Source organism: Abramis brama (assembly GCF_963993115.1).
Source record: "Abramis brama genome assembly, chromosome: 7".
Classification (NCBI taxonomy): domain Eukaryota; kingdom Metazoa; phylum Chordata; class Actinopteri; order Cypriniformes; family Leuciscidae; genus Abramis; species Abramis brama.
The window spans coordinates 10,514,020-10,530,486 of NC_139969.1; the positions used below are offsets into that span (position 1 = coordinate 10,514,020).

General features: G+C 37.2%; 1 protein-coding gene and 1 long non-coding RNA gene across 2 annotated transcripts in view; both read right to left on the bottom strand.

Annotated features, from left to right (window-relative positions):
* Nucleotides 1-1,960: 1,960 nt before the first annotated feature.
* On the bottom strand, nucleotides 1,961-2,860 carry LOC311086395. Its single transcript, XR_014607056.1, has 2 exons — nucleotides 2,731-2,860; nucleotides 1,961-2,088 (listed from the first exon to the last, which is right to left on the bottom strand). It is a non-coding gene; the product is annotated as an uncharacterized lncRNA (long non-coding RNA).
* Nucleotides 2,861-3,819: 959 nt separating this feature from the next.
* LOC311086383 (integrin beta-1-like) overlaps nucleotides 3,820-16,467 on the bottom strand; it is a 24,503-nt gene continuing 11,855 nt past the window's right edge. Inside the window, exons 4-16 of the mRNA XM_084119257.1 lie at nucleotides 14,203-14,422; nucleotides 13,867-14,037; nucleotides 13,525-13,763; nucleotides 12,661-12,816; nucleotides 12,467-12,562; nucleotides 12,259-12,348; nucleotides 11,869-12,009; nucleotides 11,072-11,274; nucleotides 10,743-10,981; nucleotides 9,897-10,119; nucleotides 9,587-9,819; nucleotides 9,314-9,480; nucleotides 3,820-5,174 (exon numbers count right to left, since the gene is read on the bottom strand). Of these exons, the coding sequence (XP_083975383.1) occupies nucleotides 5,109-5,174; nucleotides 9,314-9,480; nucleotides 9,587-9,819; nucleotides 9,897-10,119; nucleotides 10,743-10,981; nucleotides 11,072-11,274; nucleotides 11,869-12,009; nucleotides 12,259-12,348; nucleotides 12,467-12,562; nucleotides 12,661-12,816; nucleotides 13,525-13,763; nucleotides 13,867-14,037; nucleotides 14,203-14,422 (2,244 nt within the window). The 3' untranslated portion in view covers nucleotides 3,820-5,108. The remainder of the gene's footprint in view (nucleotides 5,175-9,313; nucleotides 9,481-9,586; nucleotides 9,820-9,896; nucleotides 10,120-10,742; nucleotides 10,982-11,071; nucleotides 11,275-11,868; nucleotides 12,010-12,258; nucleotides 12,349-12,466; nucleotides 12,563-12,660; nucleotides 12,817-13,524; nucleotides 13,764-13,866; nucleotides 14,038-14,202; nucleotides 14,423-16,467) is intronic.

Genomic DNA, 16,467 nt, shown 5'->3' on the forward strand with positions numbered 1-16,467 from the left:
CACCCAGTGTGTGTTTTTTATATATTTTAAATCCCCATAAATCATAAGCACTGTCTCAGAACAACCCATTCTCAGATTCGGGGCAATGCACAAGCCCCTCCCACGACCGTTGATGGACACTGCAGTTTTAGCATAGACCCACCCTGAGTGAGCTAAACACAGTCAGAGACAATTTATATAACTAAACGTGTAAACAGGCCTGTTAGTGGATAAAAGCAAGATGAAAAATAAGTTATAACCGTAATTGAACTAAACTTTACCTGTTCTATCTCCAAACAGCATATATTATCTGGCTCTGTGGGCATTATTGTCCGACTCTGGGTCGAAATGAGAGTTTATGTTTTGATATTATCATTCCATGAGATGAGATGAGGCTCGTGAGACTCCGCCCCCTGTGTCGACAGCAGAAGCTCATTTGCATTTAAAGGGATACACACTAAAACGTTGCGTTTTTCTCCAAGTAGAGGTAACTGCAGCCTGGAGCAATGGGCGTGCCACGAGGTCGGAAAGGAATGGGGCGTGCCAGGAGGAACGGGGCGTGCCGTTAGGTCTTTACAATTGGACGCGAAAGCTTCCTGATCCGCATAAAAGCGAGCCATATACTTAATCACTTTTGGCCAACAAACAATTATACAAGACCAAATACATTTCTTTCACTGTGAAAATAGCAATAATGATATTGAGAATACATTCTCAAATTTAGGGCGCGGGTTACATGACGTCATCACCACCGCGACTTTTTTTAAATCATTAAAAAAACAATTAAATTATTATTTTAAAGATAAAAATGTCTCCTGACATTATTAAATTCATACTAGTTTTGTACGTTCATTTAAAGTACATACAAACTAATAGTAATGTTATTTTTATAATAATGGTACAGCAAATGTTTTTGCTGTATAAAGGCATACATAGGCTATATACGTGTTTGATCAAACACTCACAATATAATTATGAAATGAAGTAAAAACGGTTTAATAAACTTCTTTTAAGTGACATTAATCAATTAAGCAAAACAAACAAACACCATTTTATCCAAAAACATTTATTCAGTTGTCATTTTTACAATTAATTTTTTGAAACGTCAATTGAATTTGCCATCAAAGGCTTGTGTTCTAAGTCAAAACTCATTCCTTCACTGATTCATACTATAGTAGCAACTGTCCGCACAAATGAACAGTCTAAAAACTCAAATGGTGTCTTAAGAATAAAAAATAAAAAATGAAATTCTATGGCGTCATTTGAACCTTTCATATAAACAAAGTTAATACATTTCAGAAGTTTTAAAGCTGTTGAGATAATTGAAAAACTTTTGTCCAAAAATGTGCATGTCAGGTTGGCACAACTGCAAACATGGTTATTTTATTATGGTAATTACAGTATACATGATATAATGCATCGTTCAGAGGAGCCTTAATGATGAGTGAAAAGAGTTGTAGATCTCTCTAATACTGGTAAAAACTGCTTTCAAGTATGGGTAGGTTGGTACACTTTCCATATCAGTTGAATTTAAACACTTAGAAATGTTTACAACTGAAAATTGTTTAATTTCAAAAAGTCAAAGTTAATGACTCAAAAATATAAATAAAACAAATATAAAACTAATAAAACATCAGTTTTGAAAAGATTTTGAGATTTTTTTTAAAAAAATCTGAAGGTTTATTTGTCAATTACACACACACACATATATATACACATTATATACATATATATATATATATATATAGCATTGATTTAGCACAATGTGATTTTATAAATGTCTAATAATGTCTATAAATGTCTAATAAACTGCACGTCAAGCATGTTGTCTGTCATTTCCTCTATGTTGTTCTTGTCGTGTCCGACACAAGAGGAGAAAATATGCTCGAGTCAGCAGGAGGAGCAGTCTAAATAGAACTAAAGATTTTATGCACTAATCATACTTGGGTGCATCTGAACTTTTTCACAAAGACCAACACTGGGAAGTTTAATGTTTATTAAAAATAAGGAGCAAGGAAAGTCTTGTAAAATCCAGGGAGTTGAAACTGAAGGTGAAGGTACAGCGTCAGTGCAGGGAGTCTTCAGGATCCACTGAATCCCTTTCTGCTTCTTGTGTTGAAAGAGATAAAGGAGACAAAAACGGGACAAATTATAGTAGCATATATTACATGTTGTGGTATTTAGTATTATTTCCCATTTAGTCTAGTGTGATTTGTTTTTGTAAATGGCTTGCTGCTTTTAAGCATTGTTTTTAATCTCACGAATAAACTTCCATTTCCCTTTTCCATCAATCCAAAAATCAGCTGAGCTGAAACATAATATAGACAGGTAGCTTACAGAAACACAATGCCTAAAAAACTCCACCCATACGTTTTTGTTACTCAAATATGCAATCTAAAATAATGATTTTTTTTTTGTTATTGCACATTTAATAAGAAATGAAATGGATACTCATTTTATCACTTTCTTATCACACTCCCCAATTTTATATTTGACACCTGTTTAGAAGCCTTTACCTCTTATTACACAACAAAGGATAAAAATGCATTAATAGAACGGTTTTAACCATTAATAGGCTGTTCGTGGTTTGTTATGCACTACTAACTTTATCCAGTGACCTTTCTTTTATCTGATAACGTCCCCTAAAACTACTTATTTAGAGAGCAATAGTAAACCAGCATGCTTTAATACACAAGTTAATTTGATTCAGATGTACTGATAATATACAATCTTATTCTTTAAACGTCTTACCTTTTAAAAGTGCATCACAAACGGTCTGTTCTGTTCTACCGCGCTGCTGCTTTCGGGAGTGGGAGTGAGAGGCTCCACAAGCCGCCATTGCTGTGTCGCAACTTCTCTCTGACTTCATGCTCTGACTCTGTCCAGGAGGAAACTCCTTTGACCAATGAGAAACCTCCTGCCACGCCCCTACCTCCTGCCACGCCCATTGCTCCAAGCTGCAGCTACCCCTGTCTCTTTTTCTCAGCCCCAAAAAGTGACAATTTAAACATGCTGTAAAAAATTATCTGTTGGGTATTTTGAGCTAAAACATACACATGCACACTCTGGGGACATCAAATACTTATTTGACATCTTGTGAAAAGGGGCATAATAGGTGCCCTTTAATATAAAATATTTTTCATAATGCATCACAAATGTTTTATCAGAACATGTTTATCACAGATATTTTTTAGCATTTAATACATGCCTTGCATAGTTGTTTGCTGAATATTGCAACCTTTAACCCCTACACTTATATAAAATCAAACAAAGTGCAGTTTATTCTGTAAACCAATCAGATATGTAGCAGTGATGAGAGAACCCTCAAACACTAAATAAAAACACTAAGCTGTAAAGATCATTGGGAAAACAACACATTGGCTGTGTTTGACCAAAAATGTATGCACATCTTGATGGAAACAAATGTTGTGTCAAGAGGTGCATTCATTTTGACAATGCAAGAGTCGAGCACTCTGTAAAGTCTACAACAGCAAATACCAAAGACTTTCTATGAATTTAAGGTCTGGTGCCAGTTCATGTGTGAAAATGATTATTCGTGCACCTTCCCAACCATTTCTTAACAATTTGAGCCAGATGAATATGGCCATGATGTGTTTTCCTACATGGTTGTTTAAGAAATGAAAAGCTACACACTCCATCAATTGGAGTGTTGTTGCCAAACATACAACATGCTAGAAACATAATCACTGCAGTAATGACCCAGTCATAGACTTAAGCATTTGCCTATTTAAATCCTTTTTTTGGACAGGCTGTGTATAAAGACTTTACATTCCATTATAAACCATGCTGACCCACAAACACACACCGATAACAATGCAATCCAGTGTTTTAAGTTCTTTATTTTAATAAATAACTCCTAGAAACAAAAAACAGAGGGCATGATGCAAAAAAAGAAAAGGCACTTTAAAATGCAAATTGTGTGTGTAACGTGATTAAGCTTTTAAAAGCTTTAAAAGGTTAAAAAAAAAAAAAGTGGAAAAAAAAAACGTAATCTTTCTTATAACACTGATCTTTACAAACAATAATTTGAGCAGTTAGGCTTATTTATGAACAATGATGTTGTTAAAAAGGACAAATTAAATTACAAAAGCAGATGTGAAGCAAGTCCACTTATGGAGACTAACAGAAACAATAAAATATAGGTCTTGCACAGTAGACGTAAATATTTGGTATCAGTAAAAGAGAGAAATTCGGGACCTGAGATTTCATTTCCTCATTCTTAAAACAAATCTAAAACCTGAAGATCTTTTCATATGACTTTACACTTATGTTTTCAATAATATTAATAATAAAGTTGATTGTTCCATTCACAGACAAAGATGAAAATGTCCCTCTAACATCTTTAAACTCAGATATTGCCAAGTCAAAGGCATTTAAATCAAACACTTGACAGATGAAATGTTGTCAGCTATATTGTGACAATTAAAAAGATACTAATCTGTCCTATTGGATTCATTAATGTGCACAATAAAAAGGTCACTAAACCATCTGATTCCCAGACCAAAGAAAGGCTGGACTAGACTCAAATTTCCCAAATTATGCAGACGACATATGCGTCTACATTAAAAGCACCATGTGTACAAACAGCAGTGGTCCGCTACAGCTACCCTACTATACCAGTGACAGGACACTCCATCCACAGGTTCAGAAAGTTTCCTGTACCAACATAAGACACAAACTGACTCCAATGTTCAACTAGTTGCTGGACTGAAGCAGGTGGGTCTGGTTATTGTGTCTTGTCTTTGTGAATAACATTCTTAATGCAAACTTGACCACATCTTACATACAAAACCCCTGTCATCTAACCCAACACGACTGGTTTTAACATTCAGGGAAAACAAGGCAGACCTGTGGCTAAAAATCAAAAACACTGATGAAAATTTAAATGGTCTAAGATTGCATAAAAAAAAAAGTTTATACATACTGTACAGTTCCAAAACAATGCATAGAAACACAGGTTAATTGATTATACTGAACAGTGGCAAATGCACAGCCAAAAGGTGATTTAAAAACAAACAAAAAAGAAAGAAAATAGTGAAATTCAACGTTTTCATTCCTCTTGAATTGTTCTGCATACAGTGTTGCTTGGAGATGGACAGATTCATCCATTACTTGCCCTCATATTTAGGGTTGACCACCGTCGTCACAGCACTCTTGTAAATGGGGTTCTCACCCTGGAGACCAACATAAAGAGATCATCATTAGATCAACCATGAATATATCTACACAATTGCCAGGTTAGGACACTTCACAGCAAATATAGTAAACTTTGATTGAAAAAAATAAAATAAAAAATATTGTATAATAACACCAGCAAGCATTACAAAAGGCACACAGTCAAACACAAACACTGCAGTCATTTTGTATATGCAGCAATGTAAAAAGTTTGTTTAGTATTGGACATTTTTTGTATAATGCTCTTTGAAGGAATAGTTCACCCAAAAATGAAAATATACTCATCCTCAGAAATACAACAGAATCTACAAGTAATCCACATGACGCGTGTTTGTAAGAAACAAATCAATCATTAAAGAGGAATTTCACTGTTGGCAAAATGGGCTTTCAATAAAACATGGCTGCCTATACAGTAGAAAGGCGAACAATTGAGATAGAGAGAGAGAAAAAAAAAAGCCTGTCATCTTGCCAAATAGGAAGGAAACCTTCAACACCCATAATGCACTTGCATGTTGCCATCCAAGGCCACTCCTAACAGTCTGCTATATACAGAGTCAAATAAAAAACTTTTAGTCATAACGGTCACGGTGTCGGCTTGTATCGTACATGTGTGCAAGAATTATTCAATAACTGTTCTGTCAGTAACTCTGTCGACCCGACTGTCCGTGGGCGGGATACAAAAATGCGGAAGTATAATCTGTAGTTTTCACAATCTGTGGCATTTTGCATCAACCAGTGGACTTTTGCTGACAAATAAATGTGAGTAAACATTGTTCATTTACATATACTACTGACATTGTAACAATAGAAAGCAGGTTGAAAATCAGCGAAGTCACACTGTAAGGCATTTTAACTTTAAACCAGACCACATATGGTCAAAATACGAGTCCATAAACGATAATATTGCTTCCTCCAGTAAAAGAAAAGTCAACCCCCTGATTTTTTTATCAACTGTTTGAGCTCTCATTCTGACAGCACACACTCACTGCAAATTTCTCAAAATCTGTTCTGACGAAGATGAGTAAATCTCTGTTTTTGGGTGAACTATTCCTTTAAGCATCAAAAGTTCACCCAAAAATGATTTTTCTATCATCATTTCTTTGTCATTCCGAACCTGTAAGACTGAGTTCAAGGTTGTGTATTCCACAGATGAAAGTCATACAAATACAATCAGTAAATAACACACATTCACATTGTGGCAAAAGCATGTCCAAATAATTAGTGAATTAGATTAAATAACTGCAAATGACAATTTACAAGCCGTCCATATTATACACGTGTCTGAGGTTGTTGTTAAAGTGACCGAAAGAGGGAGAAAAAGCCCATGCAAGCAGCTGAGAAGAGTACAGACTCAGAGTGTGACGCCCTTATTTCCATAACTTGGATTCTGGAACTTATTAATGGGGCTCTTGTATATGGGGTTCTCTTGCTAGATTTGACAAGAAGAAAAGGTTTGGAGAGAGAAAGGCAGAAAGGAAAAACAAAACAAAACAGAATAGAATGAGAAAAACAGAACTGAAGAAAAAACAAAAAGCAAAAGGCAGTTTTAACCAGTTCAGTGCCAATGCCATATAAAGCCTCTAATTTATACACACTTTTTTAGCAAATAAAATGTCTTTTAGTTTCATTCTGAAAATGTCCACATTCAGATTGTGGTACAGATGCCTTTTTGCTGTGAAATCTTGAGTTATTTTTATAAAGTACACATAACTATAACTTATATTAGTAATATTTGAAGATGATCATTTAATGGACTGAAGCAACTTAGGTTTACTTGATTATCCATACATCATTATTTAGGGAAGAAATTATGTAAAAATAAAAAAAAATTATATATACACACACATCAGTATGATACACAAATTATGTGTCTCAAATATGATACATCAGGCTTTTGAGGAACATTTATTTGTGCATCTCTCTGTAATTTTGCCCCTCACAATTACAACTACAGAGCTTTGGTCATAAAACTAAGCATTTAAATATCATCTAAATATTTAAAAAAAAGATGCATTATTGGGAGATATAGAATTACAAGACAACGGATATTTATATGCATTTTATGCAAGTAGTCTGTTATTTTGTTATAAAGATATCACTGATTTAGCTTTAGAGCAAGCTATTAGAACTTCATCATAATTTTGGCTAGGGATGGGGCCGATCCGATCCAGTATCGGTATCGGGGCCGATACCAGCGTAATTCACGTATCGGATTTTCCCGATCCAACCTGCGGAGATATCCGATATCCATGAGTCATGTCTGCGCTTTAACGTTGTCTGCTGAAATGACTCCAAAAGTGATTCCCGCCGGCGAGTCTGTTAGCTGGCTGCAAACTGCGGAATGGATTTCCTAAACAGATGCGCGGCTCAATGAGACACAGAGTTATGAGACACGCCCCCGCTCAGGAAATCCATTTCGCAGTTTGCGACTAGCCAACAACGTCCTCTGTGTGGAAAAATACTTCACACTGGAAACACCGCAGAGCAAGACAGCAAAATGCAATGTTTGCGAAGCCGTAATTCAGAGCTCTTTGAAGCTCCCTCGCGTCGTACAACACAACGAACGCAATCAAACATTTAAAAAAGCACCACGTTACTGTGCGTTCACACCAAACGCGAATAGCGCGTCAAGTTCGCGTCTACCGCGTCTAGTTGGACGCTTGAATATTTTGAATCCATTTGCGCGTCCAGAGCGAAATTGACGCGCGTTTGAGGTGAAATCCGCTTGTCTGTTTGCAAGATGCTGATGTTGATCGAGCATTCATCGAGACGAGTTACCATGTGTGTAAGATGTTTACACTTGCACTTTTCTTATATTTCAAGACTCAAGTATTTGACATTTTGGGAATGTAATAAATATTGACATGACAATCAATTTGAAACCTGTACAGTTGCATATTTGTTTTCAGAATGGGATTTTTCCTGTTAACAGGATTTCCTGGTTTTTTTTACTTCCTTTTCTGACCTTATATTTACCTCAAGTTGCCTTTTGGGACATACATGCATACATACGTACATACTTGCCTGTTGAGAGAAGTTTATTTCAGCATCATATAAAATAAACAATATTAAAGCAAGAAACACAGCTCTGGTATCGGAATAGTATCGGTATCGGCCGATATCCAAATTCAGGTATCGGGATCGGATCGGAAGTGAAAAAATGTGGATCGGTGCATCCCTAATTTTGGCCATATAAATAACATCTGCACCAAAACTAATTTTTTTTCCTCCTCAAATGTGAGCTCCATATTCTCATTATATGGGCCATATAAGCCCAATGTATCAAATATGATACAAAACATAAAACACATATGCAACCTTTTTTTTTTTTAAGGGTTAATATACAAGACCTCCAACTGATCATTCTACCACTAAATGAAAGACAAATGACTATACAAGTACTAACATTGACAAACTTTTTGATGCACTACGCTTTAAATAGACCTATATGCATTTTTGAAAAGCTTCCGATCCAAAGAAAAATGTTCTGAAAGCACAAGCCCATCTTCCGGTGTCTTCAGACCTTATTCAGAGCAGCGCCATGACAGGTATGAAAGTGAGGCTGTGAGGGATAGACTTGCCATGTTTCCAAAGGCATCCGCTGTAAAAAGCTGTATAAAGCTCCTAGATTACTTACAATTTTCCACAGCTTATATTGTCGGGAGTTTTTTGTCTACTGAAATTTCTTGGAAATATATTTTTCCAGTGTTCCATGAGTTGAACAATCCAAAAACACATTAAATAACAGTACAGCCCATTGAAGAGATGCATGTCTGTCCCTCACAGCCTCGCTTTCATTCCCATTAAAAATCAAAGATGGCGCTGCTGTGAATAAGGTCTATTGCTGCAATATTGTGTAGGAGTCATTCACTGCAATACTATCAGTGACCAGCAGGTGGCAGCAGTGGACTCCCCTGGTGCCAGAAAGGCCACACCCCACACAATGAGACCAGACATCCCATTACACCTTGCTGCAGTGCTTTATAGAAACGTAACTACATTGAGCAATATTACATATTCATGTCATTCCGACAGCTTTCTCTAGTCCATAGAAGTGGCTACATATGATATGATTGAATGAATATAACTTTAAACAGTTACTTGAAAATGAAGCGTAACGTAAATTATAGAAACATACCGTGTCCCACTTGGCATTCATCTTCTCTTTCTCGAACTTGGCGAACTCTCTGCGGTCGTGAATAATCATGAGCAGCTTCCAGATGAGCAGAAGCGCTAAACCAATCAGAACGATTCCTGCGACCACACCCGCTACGATGGGGATGATGTCAGGGCCAGAGGGACACTCTGCCAAAACAGACACAAAACATTATGGGACACAAGGTAAATAACTAGTTAAGTTAAAAAATAAATAAATCAAGGCCTACTGGCACTCATTTCATCCAGCACGTACCAAGTTCCTCAGCCACGTGGACCTCAATGGTGCTGTCGTTCTTGGTAGCGTAGGAGAAGAAGAACCAGCAGTCATTAGCATCGCGCTCTTTGCAGTGATTGATGTAGGGCTGGTCGTGGGGCTGAGGAAGATCATTCTTCATCTTTACTACTTTAAGTTGGAAGCCCATGCATTCTTTATCACACGTGTCTTTCTTGTCACCAGTAGCAAATGCTCGGCACTGGACGCAATCCCTGTGAGGAAAAACACAGGCGATTATATTTAGTGCTGCTAGCTGCTTGTTTGAGCAAGTGTTCTGTTAATTACTTACTTGTGCTCAGTACAAACTCCAGGGCAAGTTGGGCAGATTTCACAGGTCTGACCCTGAAACTTTGTGTCTGTACATTTACACACGCCACACTCGCAGGTGCCCCGGCCGTTACAGATCTGTTTGTTACTGGCCAGACAGGTGGAGGTGTCCAGAGAACAGTCGCACGCACTACCGGTGTAGTTAGCGTCACAAATACACTTTCGGCATTCACAACGACCGTGACCTGAAAAGATAAAGAAACACTTTTAGTTTGTAACTTGTCATCTGTTTTATCATTTACTGTTACCCTACATATGTCACCCTACTTTATTTCTAGGGATGCACAATATATCGGCCAATATACGTTCATTTTAATGTTATCGGTCCGATAAGAAAATTTGGCCAATATATTAAAGCCGAAAAAATAATAGAATATTTCCTTCAGCTGAGACACTTCAGTTCACCATGATGGCTTTGAATTGCTTAAAACATAATTTGAATCACTTCAAAAAGAAAAATACAGTTAAGTGGAACATGTGAAGCGCAAATCTTTCATATAGGCTACATAAAAGTATAACGAGAACATTATAATTGTGTGCTTGGGGCATGGCTTTTATTCGTGAGACTTTGGTTTTTATAATCAGGCTCTCAAAATTATATAAAAATTTGGTTTTAGATTTATCGGCTTTTAAATATTAAGAATTATCGGTATCGGACAAAATTTTCATATCGGTGCATCCCTATTTATTTAAGTTAACATTAATTGTATTTCAAGTAACGAAAATGTTTTTAGTTTTAGTTAAAGAAGCTGTTGTTTTTATTTTGTGTATCCCAGGACAGACAAAAAAAAAAAAAAAGTAGTCGTACCTCCACAGAGCTTGTTGTTGGATCGGTCGCAGTTGAAGTTGTCGCACTCGCAGAACTTTCCGCTGTATCTCTCCTCTGGGTTGTCTCTTTTTTTGCACTCGCACGTTCCACAAACGCAGTCTCCATTGTTGCTGCAGATGTCGGTGCCGTTATCCATGCGGCAGTTTGCGTCTAGATCTTCAGTTCTCACCTCGTCTTTGCTACATTCACAATTCCTGCCGATACGTCCCTCATTGCACCTGAATATAAGCAGAAATAGATAGATATCAGTGCTGCCAGTTGAGGATTTTAATGGATGATGATACCATCAGTGCCAGTATATAACTCACCTGCATGCTCCACACTCCAGGGTACCGTTGCCGAAGTGACACGATGGGCTGTTTGGGATTCCGTCTTTGTGACACTCACATTCACAGATGAATTTGAGGACGATCTCCACCTCCTCAGTGAAGCCCAGTGGTTTGATCTTTATTGTCTCTGACTTACCATTAGATGGACAACCTTTAGCCGTGATCGCTACCTCAAACTTCACCTATGACACAAGGATGAAGAGCTACCAGTGAGCAAAATACGCATATTTGAAATTTTGCCTTGATTTTTATTTGCAGTCTTTGTAGTTTTTAAATCACGTTGCTGCATAGAGCATACTTTAATTTCTTTAAAGATAAATAGCAGCTAAAAATGTTCTGTAATGACTCGTTCACACCAAGGACAATAACATTTTAATAATCGTTCTAATTCTATGTTGATATGGAAGTCAAATGAATAAATAAAGTTATTCAATGAATTTATGCTTTGTAACTTTACAGATATTTTCTTGCTTAAACCGCAACATTACACACCAAAAAAAAAGTTGAAAACGTAAAACAGCATAATAGGATCCCTTTAAAGAGCTCAAGCATTTAAAGCAGCAGACGACATAAAATAACAGAACTTTCTCTACAGTAAGGCTACAACTATTTTTATAACTATCATTGTTGGTGTAAACTGGCCTTAAAGCTTGTCTGACTTAGCACCAGTAACAGGGATGGTTTGAATTTAGGAAATTGTACCCAATGGGTACCAAACGCCAACAAATTAAAGTTGCAACTGCGTTAAGTTTTTAACTGGAGGAAATTATTCTGACCTCATCCCCAATGGAGATGTTGGAGCACTTTCTCCCATTTTCTCCTTTTTCAATCACTCCATTCTTGCAGTGAGAGATGTAGGAGATGGACACGCCATCGGGCAGCCTGCTGTTCTCCAGAATGACCTCAGAGGATAGAGACTGAGAAAGACAGATTTAAGAAATCTACATTTCATTTAAGAAAATGTAAGAAAATATAATATTAAAATAATTTAACACATGCAGGATAGTCTTTCAATCAATGTATTTTCAATTCAAGATGCTTTGATGCTTCCCCCCTCCCCCCTTAAAAAATTAATGTTGCAGAAATATGGCAAAAAACAAAAAGCAAAAATAGCTAAAAGAATTTACTAAATTGAATTTTAGCCTCAGTTCCTGTGATCTACTCACATTATATGCATCAATAATGAGGTCAATCACATTGTTGGAGTCAGAGGTTAGTGTGCCCACAGCTGACTTTGGAATGAGGTTTTTCAGCTCCTGTAAATGAAACAAAAACAGTTTATCCAGTTTTTCTTCCATGCAGTATTTTATTTCCATGAGTGTTATAGGATCTGACTTGCCTATTGATGTAGACACAAAAGACTGCTTTTCTTACCTGGTAAACAGGCTGGAACTCTTCAGTTACTGCAAAAATGGTCTGAATGTTGTTTTCGCTTAATTTTTGAACGAGATGTGCAATAGATGGATAGTCCTAAAAGGGACAGATTAAAAGAATGAGACGTCTTCTCATATATTCATGGAGGATAATACAGAACAGTGATGACTCACATTGGTGTCACACACACTTACATAGTAATGGCTCATGGTGTACATGTCATTCTGCAGGTGGCATTTCCCATCATTAGGAAGTACGATGCCGCCCAATTTTCCGTCTCCAGCAAAGTGAAATCCAGCATCCGTGGAGAACACAAGCAGACGGGTAACATTCCTCCAGCCAATCTGATTCTGATACACAAAGTGGAAGCATAAACTTCATTTCCAAAATCTGACAAGTCAGAAGGGTTAGAAGCTACTTCACTTTAATTCGACTTTAGATTAGTTACATAGACGCACCTATCCAGTAGACAGTGGATTCTTGGTTACAGTACAATAAAACAATAAATACAAATTAAACATTGAAAAATTTAATTGAAATTTCTGCATTTATTTGATGAAAAATACAGTAAAAACAATAATACTGTGAAGTAATATTACAATTTAAAACGTATTTATATTTATAAAATATTTTATATTTATATTTTAAAATGTAATTAATTCCTGTGATGCAAAGTTGAATTATCAGCATCATTACTCCAGTCTTCAGTGTCACATGATCCTTCAGAAATCATTTTAATATGCTGATTTGGTGATCAAGAAATATTTATTATTATTATCAAGGTTGAAAGCAGTTTTTGCTGCTTAATATTTTTGTAGAAACGATGATACAGTACCATTAAAAAAAAAAAAAAAATCATACTTTTATTCGGCAAGGATGCATTATTTTGACCAAAAATTACAGTAAAGACATTTATAATGTCACAAAAGATTTCTATGTCAAATAAATGCTGTTCTTTTGCACTTTCTATTCATCAAATAGTCCTGACAAATGTATCACAGTTATGATATAAATAGATGATATTTTATTATTAAGTTAATAAAATAAAAATGACAAACCGCGCAGACAGCCACTTGCATGATGGCATCGAACCCTCCCTCTGGTGAGTCCAGGTTTCCTGAGATCTGCTGTCTGCTGACAAGGGTATTAAACTGAGATCCATCCTCAGTCAAACTCAGCACATTTTTATAGCTGAACGGACTGGTGCAGTTCTGGTCTGATGTGCAGGGGTTCAGCAGCTTGGCTGGTGTCGTGCTGATGTACGGCATGACAGTTTTCTCCACAAAAGAGCCAAAGCCTAGAAGCATTAACAAACATTAAAAGGAAAAGTGTTATGAAATTAGCAGCATAATTAACATTTGTGAAGACAAATCCAGTATGGATCCTCTGGGGTTCCTTACCAATCCTGAAGTCTGATGTGATTGTTTGCATTTTTTTCATCAGGTGGGTTCCCAGGTTTTTGACATTCTCTAAATCGTCTTTCATAGAGAAGCTGAGATCCATCAGGTAGTAGAGATCTATGGGATAATCCTCAGCCCTCTTGAATTTCAGAGCGAATGTCTGAGCTTCACCTGGGTTGGAATGAGAGAAGATCATAGGATTAGACTGAAGCTTTCCAGGGGAGTGAAATGATCATTTCTAGAAGGAGACCATCACTTCACATGACATCCAACTTTATTAGGTGATGACCTAAATCATTTAAGTGTTCCAGGAGTTGCGGTGGGAGTAACCGGTACCTGATCGGAGGTTTAGGGTGAGTTTCTGTGGCTGAATCTGGGTGATCTGGTCTGGCTTCAGTTTCACTCCATCCTTTGTGCGGTTTGTTACAGGTTTGTTTTTGTTGACTGTAACGCCTCCCCGAGGATTTTCTATGCTGGTATTAGAACAGCCCTTCTTAACCAGAGCATCAATCTCATCACAGCGTGTGGATTTCTGCTCACCCTGTTTCAGAAAGCTCTGCAGAAAGAGGCGGGGGAATAAAATGAAAGAAGAAAATAGAGAGAGATTACACTCAAACAAAAATAGGACCAGATGGCTCAAGCACCTGTATTACTTAACCTTACAAAAAGATGAAGTGGTTTTGAGTGGACTTTTAAAGAGAATTGCGTTCTTTTGGGACAATATATCCTTGCTTGTTAATGTGTTCAGTTTCATAGAAAGCATTATTATGCTTTTTTGGAAGTAACATTTTGTGTAGTGTAATACATAATAGATGTTTGTGAATGTAAACGATATTCAAAGAACAAAGTGCACAATGGAGTTAACTGCTTGAAAACGAGTCATCAGTAATTCCAGTCTCAATTCCTGCTCAAACCTACGTAGGTTTGTAACACATTTGGATAATGCCAGCAGATGGTCTTATTGGCTACTACTATCACCCATCCTCAAACACTGTAGTTGTAGCTGAGGCCTGGAAGAGTTTGGTTCATGTTGTCGACATCTCTAGAAGATGCTGTTTTCTGTGATGTGAAAGCAAAACGCCCTTTGCATGCGCGTCCTAAGGATGAGGACTCTAACACTGTAATTTTTATCCGGTAAAACCAATGCCATCATTACTGTTTGTATCACAATGTATACAAGTGCTGAGGAAGCCTCTGGAGCTGAAACTTAGACATGGTAATACGTTTCATTTTCAAACATGTGCTGTAAGCGGTAGACCAATCACAACACACTGGGCCATCTGAGTTACCGGGGTTACTTTTAACTCCGGAGTTAGTCGAAAAACATTAGTCTGGATCGCTTTCATAGTGTGGTCGAATGAAGTTCGAAAAGCCACAAAGGACCGCCTACTCTCCGCCTACTGACCTAATGCCTAAACATTATGGGGAGCGCGCTAGACAGACGGGATTTTAACTTTGTCGGCTAAAGATCTAAGTTAAGTTTGAAGAGGAAAAATGTACCAGGCACAATGTTCTCTCACCATTCCTGATTTCTAACACACATTCACAGCGTTCGGCCAGTCTTGCGGCTGTCAGAGCAGAAATGAAAGCTGCTGCTCTCCGTGTGTTTTTTGTCGTCTTCGGTGCATACATATGTAAATTGTGTGAGCTTATTTCCACCATTAGATCGAAAGTTCTGAAAAAGCCCATACATTTACTCACAGATAGACCCTCCCCTTGAAGAAATCAGGACAGAAGTGGTTAAAAGTGGACAAAAGAGACAGGTTAAAAATGTGTCTCCATAATCTACTTGTGATCCGATCGACCAAAATGCAGGTTAGGTGTAGCCAAATACAAGTGTTTTTTGACCTAGGATGCATGTAAACCTGCCTCAAATACAAAATTAGAAATCTTTAAAATAGCATAATAGGGACAACTTTAAATTTCACTATATTCAATTGAAATTCTTACAAGATGTCCATTCTCTAAATTTTCATTGTGAATTTTTCAACTTGTAAACTGGAACACCTTTTTCTCTGTGATTAAAACTTTCTATGGCTATATTAAGGTGAACTGTGAACCACAAATGCCACCAAATGGAATTGCTGACAAATATAGGTCAGACAAAAAGATATTCACGCCACAAACTCAAGCCATTGGTTGAGCCAATGTTGCCGTGTTGGGCTAGTCAGGATGAGGATGTGCAGTGTGTCTGTTGAAACAATTAAGAGGGGGCACATTCCTTACAAAGCTCAAACCCCCCACCCTGCATTACATGCAGTTTAGTGATAGTACACTTCCGGTTTCTCTAATGTAGTGTGAGATGATTGGTGCTTCCTGTCCTGCCATAATCTGCTCCACATGTCAGAAACAGACATAATTACACAGGACGCTGACTCATGAACACTAACTAAAGGGTAGTATGTGCTCAAGATCCAATGAAATGACTCAAGAAACTCCGGGTAATAATCAACCACAGGCGAATAAAGGTGGGACAGGAGGTGATGTCACTCGAAACATTTCAGAACGCTGAATCCTTTGGATACTTCGCTCTCCCAAAAACAAGTTTAGGTTTTCAGCACAGAATTGTTGGTAGAATCACAGGATGTCCTCTATAGACTT